General features: G+C 44.0%; 1 protein-coding gene across 7 annotated transcripts in view; it reads right to left on the bottom strand.

Annotated features, from left to right (window-relative positions):
- Window positions 1-18,239, bottom strand: part of TSPAN4 (tetraspanin 4) — an 878,525-nt gene that overhangs the window by 1,724 nt on the left and 858,562 nt on the right. For all 7 annotated transcript variants that reach the window (XM_077287830.1, XM_077287827.1, XM_077287829.1 and 4 more), the window contains 3 exons: window positions 8,485-8,586; window positions 6,880-7,011; window positions 5,047-5,130 (listed from right to left, as the gene is read on the bottom strand). In XM_077287830.1, the coding sequence (XP_077143945.1) occupies window positions 5,047-5,130; window positions 6,880-7,011; window positions 8,485-8,586 (318 nt within the window). The remainder of the gene's footprint in view (window positions 1-5,046; window positions 5,131-6,879; window positions 7,012-8,484; window positions 8,587-18,239) is intronic.

Here is an 18,239-nt window from a genome sequence, read left to right as displayed (position 1 = left end):
GTTCTGGTAGAGACAATAGATGTCATGTCACTAAATCAGAATGTATTACAATAGATTTAATGAAGTCGGTTAAGTTAGACCCCAAAACTTACATGATATGGTCAGCAACCAACTTTACTGATATCTTAACTTATAACACTTATTATAATATTTTTTAGGGTTTAAGTGTACATGAAAAGGTTATACGAGTTTAAAAAAAAGTAATAAACATCATGTGATTACGGCAAATGTTCAACGCCAGTAACGACCATTAGATAAGAGTGGCGCTGCTTGTTTTCTAAGCTTATACAACCTCTTTGTACTGATGTCTCATTTGGTTTTCTCGAAAAATTTTTTTTTTTTTTTTTAAAGTGTCTTTATAAATGAGTCATCTTATCCAGCTCTAAATTTATTTAAACAATCGGGTTTCCCCACTTGGTTCCAGATATAGGGTTTCCCAAAAAAATTAGTTCAGAAGTCACTTCTAAGTGTGGTGTCAACGTGCCTCTTATCCGGTCACAGTTTCCTGGTCCTCCGTACTGGACACCACACTTAGAAGTGACTTCTGAACTAAGAGGGTTTCCGTGCCCGGTTTCGCATACCAGCAAAGGGACACTTAATCTCTTGAGAAAGGCTCTTTAGCCGAAACGTTGAGAAAGAAACTTTATATGTCCAAACAAGATGTATTGAAGAAGTATACACAAATTTTTTTTTGGAAACCCTATATCTGGAACCAAGTGGGGAAACCCGATTGTTTAAATAAATTTTGAGCATGTTAAAATAAACTTTGAGTAGTGTGCCGGAGTTTTTCTTATATTATATATTCTTCACTCCTGAGCACCTCAGATTCTAAAAGTGAGCACCTTCCTCATCGTGGTATCTTATCCAGCTCTGACACCCCATGCTACTTTTACCAAAACTACTTTTTTATATCTATAAATCTGCCAACAGGAGCTTGCCAGAGTCTTGCGTTTTCCTGCTTCTGCTGTATTGTACATATTATGTGAATGCAATAATTTCTGTACTATGAGACAATTAGCGAGTGACATTACTGACACTTGCTTACTATCACTGAGCGTTTTTTTAAGTAGATATAATAAGTAACATTTGCTTCTGTGTTTTATATTTTGTTCTGTATCAGAGTTATCTGACGTGACTGTTTAAGAGAAGGCTACAGGTATACTGTATAAAGGGCTGCACTACATGTGAACTTAGGGTATGTGTCCACGTTCAGGATTGCATCAGGATTTGGTCAGGATTTTTCATCAGTAGTATTTGTAAGCCAAAACCAGGAGTGGGTGATAAATGCAGAAGTGGAGCATATGTTTCTATTATACTTTTCCTCTAATTGTTCCACTCCTGGTTTTGGCTTACAAATACTGATGAAAAATCCTGACCAAATCCTGATGCAATCCTGAACGTGGACACATACCCTTACTCTAAACAAAACTATAAACACAACACTTTTTTTTTTTTTGCTCTCATTTTTCATGAGCTGAATTCAAAGATCTAAGACTTTTTCTATGGACACATAAGACCATTTTCTGTCAAATACTGTTCACAAATTTGTGTAAATCTGTGTTAGGCCAGGGTCACGCTTTGAGTGCAGCGCGAGTCTCTCGCCTCAATACCCGGCACTGCCGCCGGCACTCAGGACTGGAGCGTTCATCTGCATAGAAATACATGCAGCCGCATGCTCCGGTCCCAAGTGCTGGCGGCAGTGCCAGGTATTGATGCGCGAGTTTCTCGCATTGCACTCGCCAAGTCTGACACCGGCCTTAGTGGGTTCTTCTCCTTTGCCCAGATAATCCATCCACCTCACAGGTGTGACATATCCAGATACTGATTAAGGCCCCGTCTCACATAGCGATTTACCAATGATCACGACCAGCGATACGACCTGGCCGTGATCGTTGGTAAGTCGTTGTGTGGTCGCTGGGGAGCTGTCACACAGACAGCTCTCTCCAGCGACCAACGATCAGGGGAACGACTTCGGCATCGTTGAAACTGTCTTCAACGATGCCGAAGTCCCCCTGCAGCACCCGGGTAACCAGGGTAAACATCGGGTTACTAAGTGCAGGGCCGCGCTTAGTAACCCGATGTTTACCCTGGTTACCAAAAAAAACAAACAGTACATACTCACCATCTGATGTCCGTCAGGTCCCTTGCCGTCTGCTTCCTGCTCTGACTGAGTGCCGCCGTACAGTGAGAGCAGAGCGCAGCGGTGACGTCACTGCTGTGCTGTGCTCTCACTGTACGGCCGGATCTCAGTCAGAGCAGGAAGCAGACGGCAAGGGACCTGACGGACATCAGATGGTGAGTATGTACTGTTTGTTTTTTTTTACATTTACGCTGGTAACCAGGGTAAACATCAGGTTACTAAGCGCGGCCCTGCGCTTAGTAACCCGATGTTTACCCTGGTTACCAGTGAAGACATCGCTGGATCGGTGTCACACACACCGATTCAGCGATGTCAGCGGGACCTCAACGACCAAAAAAAGGTCCAGGCCATTCCGACACGACCAGCGATCTCACAGCAGGGGCCGGGTCGCTGGTACGTGTCACACATAGCGAGATCGCTACTGAGGTCGCTGTTGCGTCACAAAACTTGTGACTCAGCAGCGATCTCGCTAGCGATCTCGCTATGTGTGACGGGGCCTTTAGACGCATGATTGTTGCACATTTGTGTCTCATGTGGCCACAATAGAAGGCCACTCTGAAATGTGCAGTTTTATCACATAGCGAAATGCCACAGATGTTGCAAAATGTGAGGGCGCGTGTAATTGGCATGCTGACTGGAGGAACGTCCACCAGAGCTGTTGCCTGTGAACTGAAGGTTCATTTCGTACCATAAGCCATCTCCAAAGGCGTTTCAGAGAATTTGGCAGTACATCCAACCGGCCACTCAACCGCAGACCACGTGTAACCACTCTAGCTCAGGACCTCAACATCCAGCATCTTCACCTACAAGATCATGTGAGGACAGCTGCTGCAACTATCGATTTGCATAACCAAAGAATTTCTGCACAAAATGTCAGAAACCGTCTCAGGGAAGCTCATCTCCATGCTTGTTGTCCTCAATGGGGTCTCTCATCGTAACCGACTTCAGTGGGCAAATGTTCACATTCGATGGCGCCTGACACGTTGGAGAGGTGTTCTCTTCATGGATGAGTCCCAGTTTTCATTTTACATGGCAGATGGCAGTGTGCTTATATGGAGTTGTGTGGGTGAGAGGCTTGCTGACGTCAACATGAATCAAGTGGCCCATGGTGGCGGTGGAGTTAAGATATGGGCAGGCCTATGTTATGGACAACGAACACAGGTGCATTTTATTAATGCCATAGTGAATGCAAAGAGATATCACGACGTGATCCTGAGGCCCATTGTTGTGCCATTCATCCACGACCATCACCTCATGATAATGCTCGGCCCCATGGTGCAAGGATCTGTACACAATTCCTGGAAGCTGAAAACATCCCAGTTCTTGCATGGCCAGCATAATCACCAGATATGTCACCCATTGAGCATGCCTGCAAGGCTCTGGATCGGCGTATACGACAGAGTGTTCAAGTGCCGGCCAATATCCAGCAACTTCGCAGCCATTGAAGAGGAGAAGACCAACAACTACAGGCCACAATCACAAACCTGATCAGGGAACTGGTGGTTACAGCAAATACTGACTGGTTTTCTGACCCTCCCCCCGAATACTGTAAAACTGCACATTTTAGAGTGGCCTCTTAAGGTACCGTTACACTAAACGATTTACCAACGATCACGACCAGCGATACGACCTGGCCGTGATCGTTGGTAAGTCGTTGTGTGGTCGCTGGAGAGCTGTCACACAGACAGCTCTCCAGCGACCAACGATGCCGAAGTCCCCAGGTAACCAGGGAAAACATCGGGTTACTAAGCGCAGGGCCGCGCTTAGTAACCCGATGTTTACCCTGGTTACCATTGTAAATGTAAAAAAAAAAAAAAACACTACATATTCACATTCCGGTGTCTGTCACGTTCCCCGCCGTCAGCTTCCCGCACTGACTGTGTCTGTGCCGGCCGTAAAGCACAGCACAGCGGTGACGTCACTGCTGTGCTCTGCTTTTACTTTACGGCCGGCGCTCACAGTCGGTGCGGGAAGCTGACGGCGGGGGACGTGACAGACATCAGAAGGTGAGTATGTAGTGTTTTTTTATTTTTTTTACATTTACAATGGTAACCAGGGTAAACATCGGGTTACTAAGCGCGGCCCTGCGCTTAGTAACCCGATGTTTACCCTGGTTACAAGCGAACACATCGCTGGATCGGTGTCACACACACCGATCCAGCGATGACAGCGGGTGATCCAGCGACGAAATAAAGTTCTGGACTTCTAGCTCCGACCAACGATATCACAGCGGGATCCTGATCGCTGCTGTGTGTCAAACACAACGAGATCGCTAACCAGGACGCTGCAACGTCACGGATCGCTGTCGTTCTCGTTGGAAAGTTGCTCAGTGTGACGGTACCTTTAGGCACCTGTGTAATAATCTTGTCTGATCAGCATCTGGATACGCCACAACTGTGAGGTGGATGAATTATCTCAGCAAAGGAGAAGGGGTCACCAACACAGATTTACACAAATTTGTGAACAATATTTGAGAGAAAAAGGCCTTTTGTGTCCATAGAAAAGTCTTAGATCTTTGAGTTCAGCTCATGAAAAATGGGAGCAAAAACAAAAGTGTTGTGTTTATGTTTTTGTCCCGTGTATTTCGGTGGTCAACCAGAGCCCATTTGTCATCATTTGTTTGCCATATGTAATCAAACTACACACTAGAATTTCTGCTTTCATGAATGGCCGTCTGCTTCATAAATAATGCACCATTCTTCCTCCATATTCACTTGTATTGCAATCTCCTGTGCTCTGCAGGTTATAGCCTTCATATCGCATGTCTGGCACTGCAGTTAACCTATTCTGTAGAGAATACGGGACCATTAGAAAGATGTCACTGCTGCACTGATCTTACATGAACCACGTAATAGACCTGCTACAGTCCAAGTGCCCAGACCTCGCTCCCCAGCTCTGTCACTGACCTGTACAAGAGCAGTGCAGAGTCCAAAGATCCCGACCGCCAGGAGGTTCTCATGAAGCCATATCTTCACTGTGTCATAACAAGGCTGAAATACAGCAAGGCACATCTGTGAGCAGCTACATGGCCTCAGCTTATGTACAGACACCTACAAATCTATACCAACTTTTTTTTTTTTTTTTTTTTAACCAACCCCTGCTTTCAGACCTGGTGACAGATTCCCTTTAAGGGCATTCCTCCATCAAAATAAGTTTACAAGATTACAAGATAGATGATAACTTATTGACCACTGGGACCTGCACCAATAGGCAGAATGGGGCATTTTTGTCCCCCCGTGCGTATTCTTGTTCATTCTATATGGGTCTGTGAAAGCAGTACTTGGCAGCCTCGTAGGAAATGAGTGAAGCGGCCGTCGAGCATACGCACGGGGACAAAAGTGCCCCATCAGTGAGGGTCCTAGCGTTTGGATCCCACTAGTCAACAAGTTTTCACTGGACAACTGCTATATTATTGTACACAATATAGAGAGGATTAGGCCTAAGGGTATGTGCACACGTCAGGATTTTCTCAGGATTTTGTCAGGATTTTGTCAGGCTTTTTCATCAGGTTTTGGAGCCAAAACCAGGAGTGGGTGATAAATGCAGAAGTGGAGCATATGTTTCTATTATACTTTTCCTCTAATTGTTCCACTCCTGGTTTTGGCTACAAATCCTGATGAAAAATCCTGACAAAATCCTGACGTGTGCACATAGCCTTAAAGTGAGTTGTCTGATGGAAGTAATTATTAGTTTTTAAGTTGTATAATAATTGAAATGATTACTATTGCTAATAACTGTGTGGATCGTCCTGATTGAGCACCCATCTCGCTATCCCAGACGTTTTGTGCTTCTGCTGTTCTAACACAGGCTGAATGCTTCCTCCCACTCTGACGGTGATGTGGTAAAGGAGGCTGGTTGTCCAGCGTAGTTTATCCGCTAAGCCAGCCCCCTTTTATGTCATGACTCAGAGAGGAGTCAACTTTAAGGACATCACCATCACAAAGTTGGAGGAAGCTCTCGTACTGTGTTGGAAGGATAGCATAAGTGGAGTTTCTTGATCTGTATAGGGGGTCTGAAATCGGAAAATCCACTTTTCATTTACAGACTTGATAATACATTACCACTGCCATAACTGGCCATCAGGGTCACACTGAACTTACATTATGGTAGGGGTCAGTGGAACAGAGAGGGGCCTGACAGATGTGCATGAAATACACGCTGCCTAAAACTGGCCTCAGGATGGTTTTGCCTAAACATTTTCATGGCAAATCATGGTTGGGTAAATCATTGTATAAGTGCAGGGATTTTTCTAGTATTGCTGTAATTTTAGAGAAAAAGAAAATGGTTTCATCAGTAAGTTTACATATAACAGCAATAGGATTTTTTTCAGAAGATTAGACATTTTCCAGATCGAAGAGATCATTTAACTTACAACCTGACATAGTGAAAGTTTCCACATATCTAGTTACTTTTGTTTGATGCTTTTTTATTGAGTGCATTTCTAAAAACTGTTTAAGCCAGATATGTTAAAAACAGATAAATGATGTTTCACTTTATCAGTGTCAGAGGTTTCTATTTGATAAGAGAGGATTAGGTATTTTAGAGTTCCCCCTACAAGGGGTTCAAAAATGCACGTCCATGTTGGGAATCAAGACATAAAAAAGTGAGAGGAATATTTAATTTTTGCTTAATCATAATTTCTAGCATGAGTCAGTTCTGCAAGATCTCTGTACGATTCAATGACGGCCTGCATTCACAATGTAAAACTGCATTGTGTGAGGGAATAAAAGACCACCTACCGCTTTCCACCATGTCCCAGGAGAGTGCAAGCCACAGTTCTCACTGAACTCCAAGCAACAGGAATCTGGGACCCGGCTCATATTATACACCTCAAACCAGTCCGTGTAGTTTGACACCCCACAACACCGAAACTGCAGGAGCAACGAGAAAGTCACGGTCAACATGCGTCATCAGGACTCCATATCTGATGTTTCCAACATAAAACCTTCCAGGTGCCAATTTGCCTTCCTTTTTATCTTTGGACCTGTCTTAACAATCACATGGCTATGTCCTATAATGGCTACGATTATCTTACAATGCGGACAATATTACTATGGTTTCTAATACGTCTACGTAGGACTGCGGGTAAACCAAGCAGATTTTTTTCATTGTATTTTTCACTAGGGTGTTGGTCAGACTTCCTTAAAGTGCATCTATTAAAAAAAAATCACAATCGCTTCTCCGGCAGTTGTAGATATACAAAGTATCTGATTATTTATCACAATATGTAGCCAGAAATGTGAGTGTAACTGGCATATTTTAGGCTCTTCTAGTTTCTGTCTCCATGATTGTTCAATAGGTGGGCATTCTTTCAGTGATGCATGATCTAGAGTGTAGCCAATCAGATGTCTCCTCCTGCTGCCCCGGTAGCCAATCAGATGTCTCCTCCTGCTGCCCCGGTAGCCAATCAGATGTCTCCTCCTGCTGCCCCTCCTTCCCCTTATGCAGCTTCATCTCCCACCTCTCCACTTTCTACTTATTGTTTATTATTTTTCAGAAATACTGTTGGAAGGTGATAAAAATGCTACTTTCCTGTAAAAAGATTATATGTTTCATATATGCACACATACTACTTATTTCTATGACCGTTTCTTCTTTTTATTAATGCTGGGGAAACAGTTTGGCAATAAAAGGCATAAGTCACTCCACCTTCAGTCATGGTCCCTGTTTAATAAACCCTGAAAATACTGGCAGGAATAAAATACAAATATCTGACAATTTTACTGTAGTTATCGGTGTATATTGTATTGGATCACATTGGTCAGGTAGTTTTTCACGACAGTGGTCTGTGGCCACTGCATGAGAGCTGTAATACCACCTCTTACCTGTTGGCACCCGCGGCTCTTCTCTTGATTAGACCGCCTGGTGTGATGTCACATGTGCATTATACGCCAATGATGATGTCACGTTAGGATGGCAAATCAAAATAAGAGTTGCGGATGCTATCATGTAAGAGGCGGTTCTCTGCTCCCGTGCAGTGACCACAAACCACTGACGTGGCCGATAGAATGGCACGTGCGAATAAGCTTGCACCATCTCTGATGTAAATGGGAGCTATGCAATACTTAGTTTCTCCTGTGATGGCGCTGGAGTGAAATTTAACACTAGTTTTAGTGTAAACTACAACTGATTTAATGGGCACACTTTGTGGTCATCTTATTGTGGGACCTTACTAATAAGCAGGTATTGTTCTGTAATAAATAACCCTTCCAACTTGAAGCCAAGTAAACTAGTATTAGCCAAACATTTTTATAGTCTGCAATCATGTAGTCAACTACAGGGCTGGAGATTATTACCTCTTGGGAAGGTGCAGATATTTCGGCCCTGGGATGTTTGCTACTTACATCAGTTTGGATGATGCTCCATGCGTTGGTGAGGCCGATGTTTCCCTCGGTTCCGTACAAGTGCAGACCCTTCTTCAGATCTTTTTGTGCGTACCTATCAATCTGAAAAGAAACACCCACTCAGTGAGTACATCCAATGGAATCTAAAATCAAAGGTAAACCTTTCAGAGGATGCGATCTGATGAGATATCTTGTGTTACCATTCTCCTGGAGTGATGGCGCGTTCCAAGCTGCCAGTACTAGACCTGAAAGGATAAGTTACGGCGAGCCTGAGTATATATTAATGCAAGTTTCACTCTAACCGTCTCCATCCATCGTGTTGTTTTCATAAAACATTGCGAGGTATTCTAGTACTAAGATCCCATCTAACATATTCAGTACTTTTGCCCTAAAGCATATCGTGCCCATCACATCAGTCCATCAGTAGAGCTCACAGGAACATCGTGTACCAATGTCAGAATATTTAAGCCTCAAAATATATTCATAAGATCTGATGCTATGGATAGGGGGATATTTTTTCGGTTTTGAAAGAAGCTTGAATTTTACCTTGACTATGTGCAAGAATATGACTACTATAATACTGCCCATATATACAGAGACTAATGTGATGTACAGACACTGAACAATAAATTATTGCTGAGGTGTACTGTGCATATACTAACAAGCAGGTAATGCAGAGATGTGCAGACACTGAACAAGCAGAAAATTCTGGTATGTGCAGAGACTGAACAAGCAGGTAATGCTGAGATGTGCAGACACTGAACAAGCAGAAAATTCTGGTATGTGCAGAGACTGAACAAGCAGGTAATGCTGAGATGTGCAGACACTGAACAAGCAATTACTGCTGGGATGTGCAGACACTGAACTCACAGCCTTTTGAGGCTTGACTCCCCTCAGTTTAGATAGGTGTTCTTATACAACTGCATGCTGAAGGGGGGTTTATAATCCCATGCCAAATAGGATACAATTGATTGACATGAAATTATATCTCCAATATTCTCCCCAGCAGGTAATGCTGGGATGTGCAGACACTGAACAAGCAGGTAATACTGGGATGTGCACACGCTGAACGAGAAGCTAATGCTGGGATGTGTAGACACTGAACAAGCAGGAAATAATGGGATATACAGATGCTAAACAACAGACAATGCTGGGATTTACAGATGCTAATAAGGTTGTGTATGTAATAGATATGTTTTCCACTCATCCTATTATTAGTCATGCTTTCGTAAAATTTAAATTAGATATTTAAGAAAAGGAAAAAACATGAAGGCAAAGCTGTGAGTAAGGGAGTGCAGGGGGTGTGATGAATCTCCCTGGCCACTTACAGTTATCAGGGAGGATGGACAGGTCTGATGAGGGCAGTATTATCCAGAACAAAGACTGTACAAAAGCTGCACATGGCAACATGAAGGAAAGCAGATCTGATGGTGATGGGGAATCAATGCGCTTTGTGTGGAAACAAACAGAGAACAACCATTTAACCACTCGCCCTAATCTCCCATCACATCTGACACTGAACACTCCGCTATTATCAGCAGTTCCACAGATGAACCTGGCCGGCAACCAAACGCCGCACATTGTCCTCTGTATATAAAGGATTAATATCAGGCTCGGTGTGGGGATGCCACGCTGACAATCATGTATCGTAATCACAGCGTGTGTGAGCACAAGACAACCTCATAAAAGAATTGTAGAAAAAAATGACAAATAAGTAAGCACTGGGAAATCTTTGTGTCTCTCAGGAGACCACCCATGGCCAGTCTTCCCCCCTCACTGCTCTGTGTGTGGCTGTAAGACAACTGACTGCAGCAGAAGCCTCCCTACTGTGCCCATCTGCAGCAGCACTAATGATATGTAAGCTCCTCCTCATTGGTAAAGAGGTGGGCTTCCTCAGTCACAAGCCAATGAGAGAACTGATCAACAGTTGATTAACCCAGGTTTTCTGTAGGATTTCTACAAATCGCACGGTTTAACGAGCATGCAGTAAATGCTGCAGACTAAAACAGGGCAACTATATTTGCTCTATCACTTAAATATATATTTTTATGTTTCATGTTCCTTTAAGACTCCAAGACTTGAGAACTAGTACAGTGAACAATGTATATATCTGTATACCCAACATGATTGTATATTGTGCGATGGACAACTGTATAGTAAAGCACAGCAGCCTACAATGTCCTAAGTAGAAAAATAAGAAACGGTATGGATATATTCCTGTACTAAGAATTCCAAAATAACGGTGTCCACCTGGGCCATGGGGGACCGTGACTTATGCACTCTGAGAATGTCCTGGCACTTCTGTAAAGCAGTGCGCACATATAGCATTAGTGCTGAGCTATGTGCAGGGAGCACAACCAGGTATGGCCTTTATGGAGACACTATGGCTCCTGAACCACAGTTACTTTGTGCGCTGCCATAAGAAGAGCGAGAAAGACCCCTAGCCCATTTTACAGACCTTTTACAGCACCAAAGTTTGTGTCTGCATTGACTTCTATAGGATTCGGGTTCAAGTTCGGGTATAGTCCTGGTACTCGAACTGAACTATGGACTAAAGTTTGGTCAACCCCGACCATGAAATGAAGTACGCCATTTTGAATTATGTATACACCCAACAAAAAATCTCTACATACTGTATGTATACAATCAGAGACATATAGAGGTGCGGAATGCTCCCTTTCAGCATCATGGTGATCGTAAGCAGCAAATAGCTTCCCATAAATGATCACATGATAGATGGCCAGCTGTAAAAATTGGGGCGGGTTCACATACTTTTTTATGTGCATGTGGTATATAACAAGTGAAATACTGGCTGCACAGTAACTATGTAATAATGTGGGTTTCCATTCACTTGAGTTTCTATATGAACACTTGTACTGTACTGAGGAGGTTTCCTGTATACAAGATGCAGAATGTTCTTATAGCAGCCACTCAGGTTCAGAACGTGGTTTTATCATGGCATAGCGCTGTATACTTGGACTGTTAGTAAAGCATAATCAGTTCCCCGTCTATGTACACAGTATCGTACAAAGACAGTAGTGTACAGTTCATAATATTATACAGAGGAAAAAAAAAAGAATTTCACGAGGTCTGTAAAAGTGTCAAAAACTTGCGTCCCCATCAGTCAAATCTGCTGTGGATAATTCTAATTCTGCAGAAATCTGCTCATCAAATTTACACCAAATAATGCAGATTTTGAAGTGGAATTGCCACTGCAGATTTTCCAGCAGAATCTGAATAGAAGAAAAATAATATAAATCATTTTAAAATTCGCAGTTGCAGATTTTTCTGCAGAACTGCAGGTATCTTCACACCTAGCATTATAATCCAATATGTGGGTTTCACAGCAAAAATACAAACATTGAGCCTCGGATTTCTACCATAGCTGTGCCAAGGATTTTTACTGTGCACTGCCGCAGATCTGCAAAAGTGGAGGCTACATATTATTCAGTGGGGCTTGTCCTGTGTTTTTCTAGTGCTCTTCTTATTTCTGCAGCAGATATTTTATGTGGCACCAACATTTGCTTGGGAAAGTTCTGATGCATGTGAACAGGGGTGTAGAAAATGTACTCATGATAATCTATGGCGCTGTTCACATAGCTATGCTTTCTTGCAGACTATGTGTCCACAAAAAAAAGTAAGTTTTTGATCTGCGTCACAGATCAAACTAACCAAAGAATCTCTATGGGTCAGTGACAAACTTGGATGGCACATTGATGGCGTCCTGTGTGCACCTTAGTGCTGTCCGTTCTTCACGGACTGAGGTTTCGCAGCTTCACCCTGCAATCAGTTTTTTTCAAATGAGAATCACTGAACGCATAAACGGAATAGACGTCCGCTGTGACCGATCTGTGGGAGCTGATAAGCTGCAACGCTCACAGGACGTAAACAGTGTGACTAGATTGCTGGCAAACACAGCTCTACAGCAGCGCCAGTCCAGGAGGTGAGTACACTGGTTATTATTTTATTCAGCACAATGGGATTGAGAAGGGGTTGTCTAGTACAGGACAGCCCAGCTATACATCAGAATACAAATATGTATCACATTTGAGTTTTAATTAGTAAAATAATCTATAAGACACATTCAGTTTAAGCTACTGTAATAAAATGAGTCAGTTACATTATGACATCACAAAAGGTTTCAGTAAGGTAAGATACTGTGTAGTGACATCATCAGTGGGTTTCCATTGGGTGTGCCACTGTGACAACACAAGTGGGTTTATATTGGGTGAGCCACAGTGACATCACAAGTGGGTTTACATTGGGTGTGCCACTGTGACAACACAAGTGGGTTTACATTGGGTGAGCCACGGTGACATCACAAGTGGGTTTATATTGGGTGAGCCACTGTGACATCACAAGTGGGTTTATATTGGGTGAGCCACAGTGACATCACAAGTGGGTTTACATTGGGTGAGCCACAGTGACATCACAAGTGGGTTTATATTGGGTGAGCCACAGTGACATCACAAGTGGGTTTACATTGGGTGTGCCACTGTGACAACACAAGTGGGTTTACATTGGGTGAGCCACGTGTTATGATCCGGTGACCTTGGAGCCGCATGAGAGACTTTCTCAGGAGTAGGTGGTACCTGTACTGACCGCAAACCCTAAACTAACACCGCAACTAGAAGTAGCCGTGGGATGTACCTAACACATCCTAGACACCTCGACACAGCCGGAGGACTAAATACCCCTATAGATGGAAATGGGAATTCTATCTTGCCTCAGAGCAGAACCCCAAAGGATAGGCAGCCCCCCACAAATATTGACTGTGAGTATAAGAGGAAAAACACACGCAGGCAGAAATCAGGATTTAGCAAAAGAGGCACTTCTAGCTAAATAGAAAAGGATAGGACAGAATTCTAAGGGGTCAGTATTAAAATCCTAAAAATATCCACAGCAGATAATACAAATATTCTACATCTAACTAAAGACATAGAAAGTATATCTGCATCTCCTGAGAATCCAGCATGACTGAAAAATCCAAACAAAGTCTAAGCTGGACAAAAACACAATGAATTGCACTGAATTGCAAAGCACACTGCATGTGTGCACAGAGACAAAAAACCAGACACTTATCTTAGCTGAATTGGCAGCAGGGCATGAGGAACCAGAGACAGATGCAATCCCTCCATGAACCATGGACAACTGGCCAGGACTCAAGGATCCTGCACACCTAAAAGAGCTGCAATCAGCAGAAACACCTGCCCTGGATTACAACCCCAAGACAACTGCACTACCAACAACAACCACCGGAGGGAGCCCAAGAGCAGAATTCACAACAGTACCCCCCCCTTGAAGAGGGGTCACCGAACCCTCACCAGAGCCCCCAGGCCGATCAGGACGAGCCAGTTGAAAGGCACGGACCAAATCAGCAGCATGGACATCAGAGGCAAAAACCCAAGAATTATCCTCCTGGCCATAACCCTTCCATTTGACAAGGTACTGAAGCCTCCGCCTCGAAAAACGAGAATCCAAAATCTTCTCAACCACATACTCCAACTCCCCATCAACCAACACAGGAGCAGGAGGATCAACAGAGGGAACAACGGGCACCACATATTTCCGCAATAAAGATCTATGGAAAACATTATGGATGGCAAAAGAGGCCGGAAGGGCCAAACGAAAAGACACCGGATTGATAATCTCAGAAATCCTATAAGGACCAATAAACCGAGGCTTAAACTTAGGGGAAGAAACCTTCATAGGAACATGACGGGAAGACAACCAGACCAAATCCCCAACCCGAAGCCGGGAACCAACACACCGACGACGGTTAGCAAAACGCTGAGCCTCAACCACAGAATCCACACCAGGACAATCAGAAGGTTCAACTTGCCCCGAAGAAAAACGAGGATGAAAACCAAAATTACAAAAGAAGGGTGAAACCAAGGTAGCAGAACTAGCCCGATTATTAAGGGCAAACTCGGCCAATGGCAAGAAAGCCACCCAATCATCCTGATCAGCAGACACAAAGCATCTCAAATAAGTTTCCAAAGTCTGATTAGTTCGCTCGGTCTGGCCATTTGTCTGAGGATGAAATGCGGAAGAAAAAGACAAATCAATGCCCAGCCTAGCACAAAAGGTCCGCCAAAACCTAGAAACAAACTGGGAACCTCTGTCGGACACAATATTCTCCGGAATACCATGCAAACGAACCACATGCTGAAAAAACAACGGAACCAAATCAGAAGAGGAAGGCAATTTAGGCAAAGGCACCAAATGAACCATCTTAGAAAACCGGTCACAAACCACCCAGATAACCGACATCCTCTGGGAAACCGGAAGATCTGAAATAAAATCCATAGAAATATGCGTCCAGGGCCTCTCAGGGACCGGCAAAGGCAAAAGCAACCCACTAGCACGGGAACAACAAGGCTTGGCCCGCGCACAAGTCCCACAGGACTGCACAAAAGAACGCACATCACGCGACAAAGAAGGCCACCAAAAGGACCTACCAACCAAATCTCTGGCACCAAAAATACCAGGATGACCAGCCAACACAGAACAGTGAACCTCAGAAATCACTCTACTAGTCCATCTATCAGGAACAAACAGTTTCCCCACAGGACAGCGGTCAGGTTTGTCAGCCTGAAATTCCTGCAGAACCAGTCGCAAATCAGGGGAAATGGCAGAAAGGACCACCCCTTCCTTCAGAATGCCGACCGGCTCAAATACCTCAGGAGAATCAGGCAAAAAACTCCTAGAGAGGGCATCAGCCTTAACATTCTTAGAACCCGGAAGATACGAGACCACGAAATCAAAACGGGAGAAAAACAGGGACCATCGAGCCTGTCTAGGATTCAGCCGCTTGGCAGATTCGAGGTAAATCAGATTTTTATGATCGGTCAAGACTACAATACGGTGCTTGGCTCCCTCAAGCCAATGTCGCCATTCCTCAAACGCCCACTTCATAGCCAACAACTCCCGATTGCCGACATCATAATTGCGTTCAGCAGGCGAAAACTTACGGGAAAAGAAGGCACACTGTTTCATCAAGGAACCATCAGAATTCCTCTGAGACAAAACGGCCCCTGCCCCAATCTCAGAAGCGTCAATCTCAACCTGAAACGGAAGAGAAACATCTGACTGACGCAACACCGGGGCAGAAGTAAATCGGCGTTTAAGCTCCTGAAAGGCAGACACAGCCACAGGGGACCAATTCGTTACATCAGCGCCTTTCTTCGTCAAATCGGTCAGGGGTTTAACCACACTGGAGAAGTTAGCAATGAAACGGCGATAAAAATTAGCAAAGCCCAAAAATTTCTGAAGGCTCTTCACAGATGTGGGTTGAATCCAATCATGAATGGCCTGAACCTTAACCGGATCCATCTCTATAGATGAGGGAGAAAAAATAAAGCCCAAAAAAGAAACCTTCTGCACTCCAAAGAGACACTTAGACCCCTTCACAAACAAAGTATTATCACGAAGGATCTGAAATACCATCCTGACCTGTTTCACATGAGACTCCCAATCATCGGAAAAAATTAAGATGTCATCCAAATATACAATCATGAATTTATCAAGATAATTCCGGAAGATATCATGCATGAAGGACTGAAAAACAGATGGAGCATTAGAGAGCCCGAATGGCATCACAAGGTATTCAAAATGGCCTTCGGGCATATTAAACGCAGTTTTCCATTCGTCACCCTGCTTAATACGAACAAGATTATATGCCCCCGAAGGTCAATTTTAGTAAACCAACTAGCCCCCTTAATCCTAGCAAACAAATCGGAAAGCAAAGGTAAAGGGTATTGAAACTTGACCGTGATCTTATTCAAGAGGCGATAATCAATACAGGGTCTCAAGGAGCCATCCTTCTTAGCAACAAAAAAGAATCCCGCTCCCAACGGTGAAGAAGATGGCCGAATATGCCCTTTCTCCAAAGACTCCTTAACATAACTCCGCATGGCGGTATGTTCCGGCACGGACAGGTTGAAAAGTCGGCCCTTAGGAAACTTACAGCCTGGAATCAAGTCAATAGCACAATCACAGTCCCTATGCGGTGGAAGGGAACTGGACTTGGGCTCATCGAATACATCCTGAAAATCAGACAAAAACTCTGGAACTTCAGAAGAGGAGGAAGAGGAGATTGACATCACAGGAACGTCATTATGAACCCCCTGACAACCCCAACTAGTCACAGACATAGACTTCCAATCCAACACAGAATTATGTATCTGCAACCATGGAAAACCCAGCACAATAGCATCTTTCAAATTATGCAACACCAGAAAACGACAATCTTCCTGATGGGCTGGCGCCATGCACATAGTCACCTGTGTCCAAAACTGGGGTTTATTTTTAGCCAAAGGTGTAGCATCAATGCCCCTTAAAGGAATAGGGTTCTGCAAAGACTGCAAGGGGAAACCACAACGCCTGGCAAATTCAAAGTCCATTAAGTTCAAAGCGGCGCCTGAATCCACAAACGCCATGACAGAAAATGATGACAATGAGCAGATCAAGGTCACAGATAACAGAAATTTAGGTTGTACAGTACTGATAGTAACTGAACTAGCGATCCTCTTTGTACGCTTAGGGCAGACTGAGATGACATGAGAAGCATCGCCACAATAATAACACAACCTATTCTGACGTCTGAATCCTTGTCGTTCCGTTCTAGACAGAATCCTATCACACTGCATAGGCTCAGGCATCTGCTCTGAGGACAACACCACAGCGCGCACAGTTCTGCGCTCCCGCGAGCGCCGATCAATCTGAATGGCCAGAGACATAGAATCACTCAGACCAACAGGCGTGGGAAACCCCACCATAACATCTTTAACAGATTCAGAAAGACCCTTTCTGAAAATTGCCGCCAAAGCATCGTCATTCCATTTCGTCAGCACAGACCATTTTCTAAATTTCTGACAATACAATTCTGCCGCTTCTTGACCCTGAGACAGGGCCAACAAGGTCTTCTCCGCTTGATCCACAGAATTTGGTTCATCATATAATAATCCTAGAGCCTGAAAAAAGGCATCTACATTAAGCAAGGCCGGATTCCCAGATTCCAGGGAAAATGCCCAATCCTGAGGGTCGCCACGCAGCAGGGAGATGACAATTTTAACCCGCTGAATGGGATCACCAGAGGAACGAGGCTTCAGAGCAAAAAACAGTTTACAATTGTTTTTAAAACTCAAAAATTTGGACCTGTCCCCAAAAAACAAATCAGGAGTAGGAATCCTAGGCTCTAAAACCGGAGTCTGAACAATATAATCAGAAATATCCTGTACCCTAGCAGCAAGCTGGTCTATACGAGAAACTAATCCCTGAACATCCATGCTAGCACAAGACTCCTCAGTCACCCAGAGGAAAAGAGGGAAGAAAAGACAAAGCAGGCTACAGAAAAAAAGGCTCTTTCTTCCCTTCTTCTGAGATGCATTTAACTCATTGTTGGCCAGTTGTACTGTTATGATCCGGTGACCTTGGAGCCGCATGAGAGACTTTCTCAGGAGTAGGTGGTACCTGTACTGACCGCAAACCCTAAACTAACACCGCAACTAGATGTAGCCGTGGGATGTACCTAACACATCCTAGACACCTCGACACAGCCGGAGGACTAAATACCCCTATAGATGGAAATGGGAATTCTATCTTGCCTCAGAGCAGAACCCCAAAGGATAGGCAGCCCCCCACAAATATTGACTGTGAGTATAAGAGGAAAAACACACGCAGGCAGAAATCAGGATTTAGCAAAAGAGGCACTTCTAGCTAAATAGAAAAGGATAGGACAGAATTCTAAGGGG

Source organism: Ranitomeya variabilis, chromosome 2 (genome assembly GCF_051348905.1).
Source record: "Ranitomeya variabilis isolate aRanVar5 chromosome 2, aRanVar5.hap1, whole genome shotgun sequence".
Taxonomy (NCBI): domain Eukaryota; kingdom Metazoa; phylum Chordata; class Amphibia; order Anura; family Dendrobatidae; genus Ranitomeya; species Ranitomeya variabilis.
The sequence above is the reverse complement of the archived record's forward strand: the minus strand, read 5'-3'. Positions and strand labels throughout refer to the sequence as shown.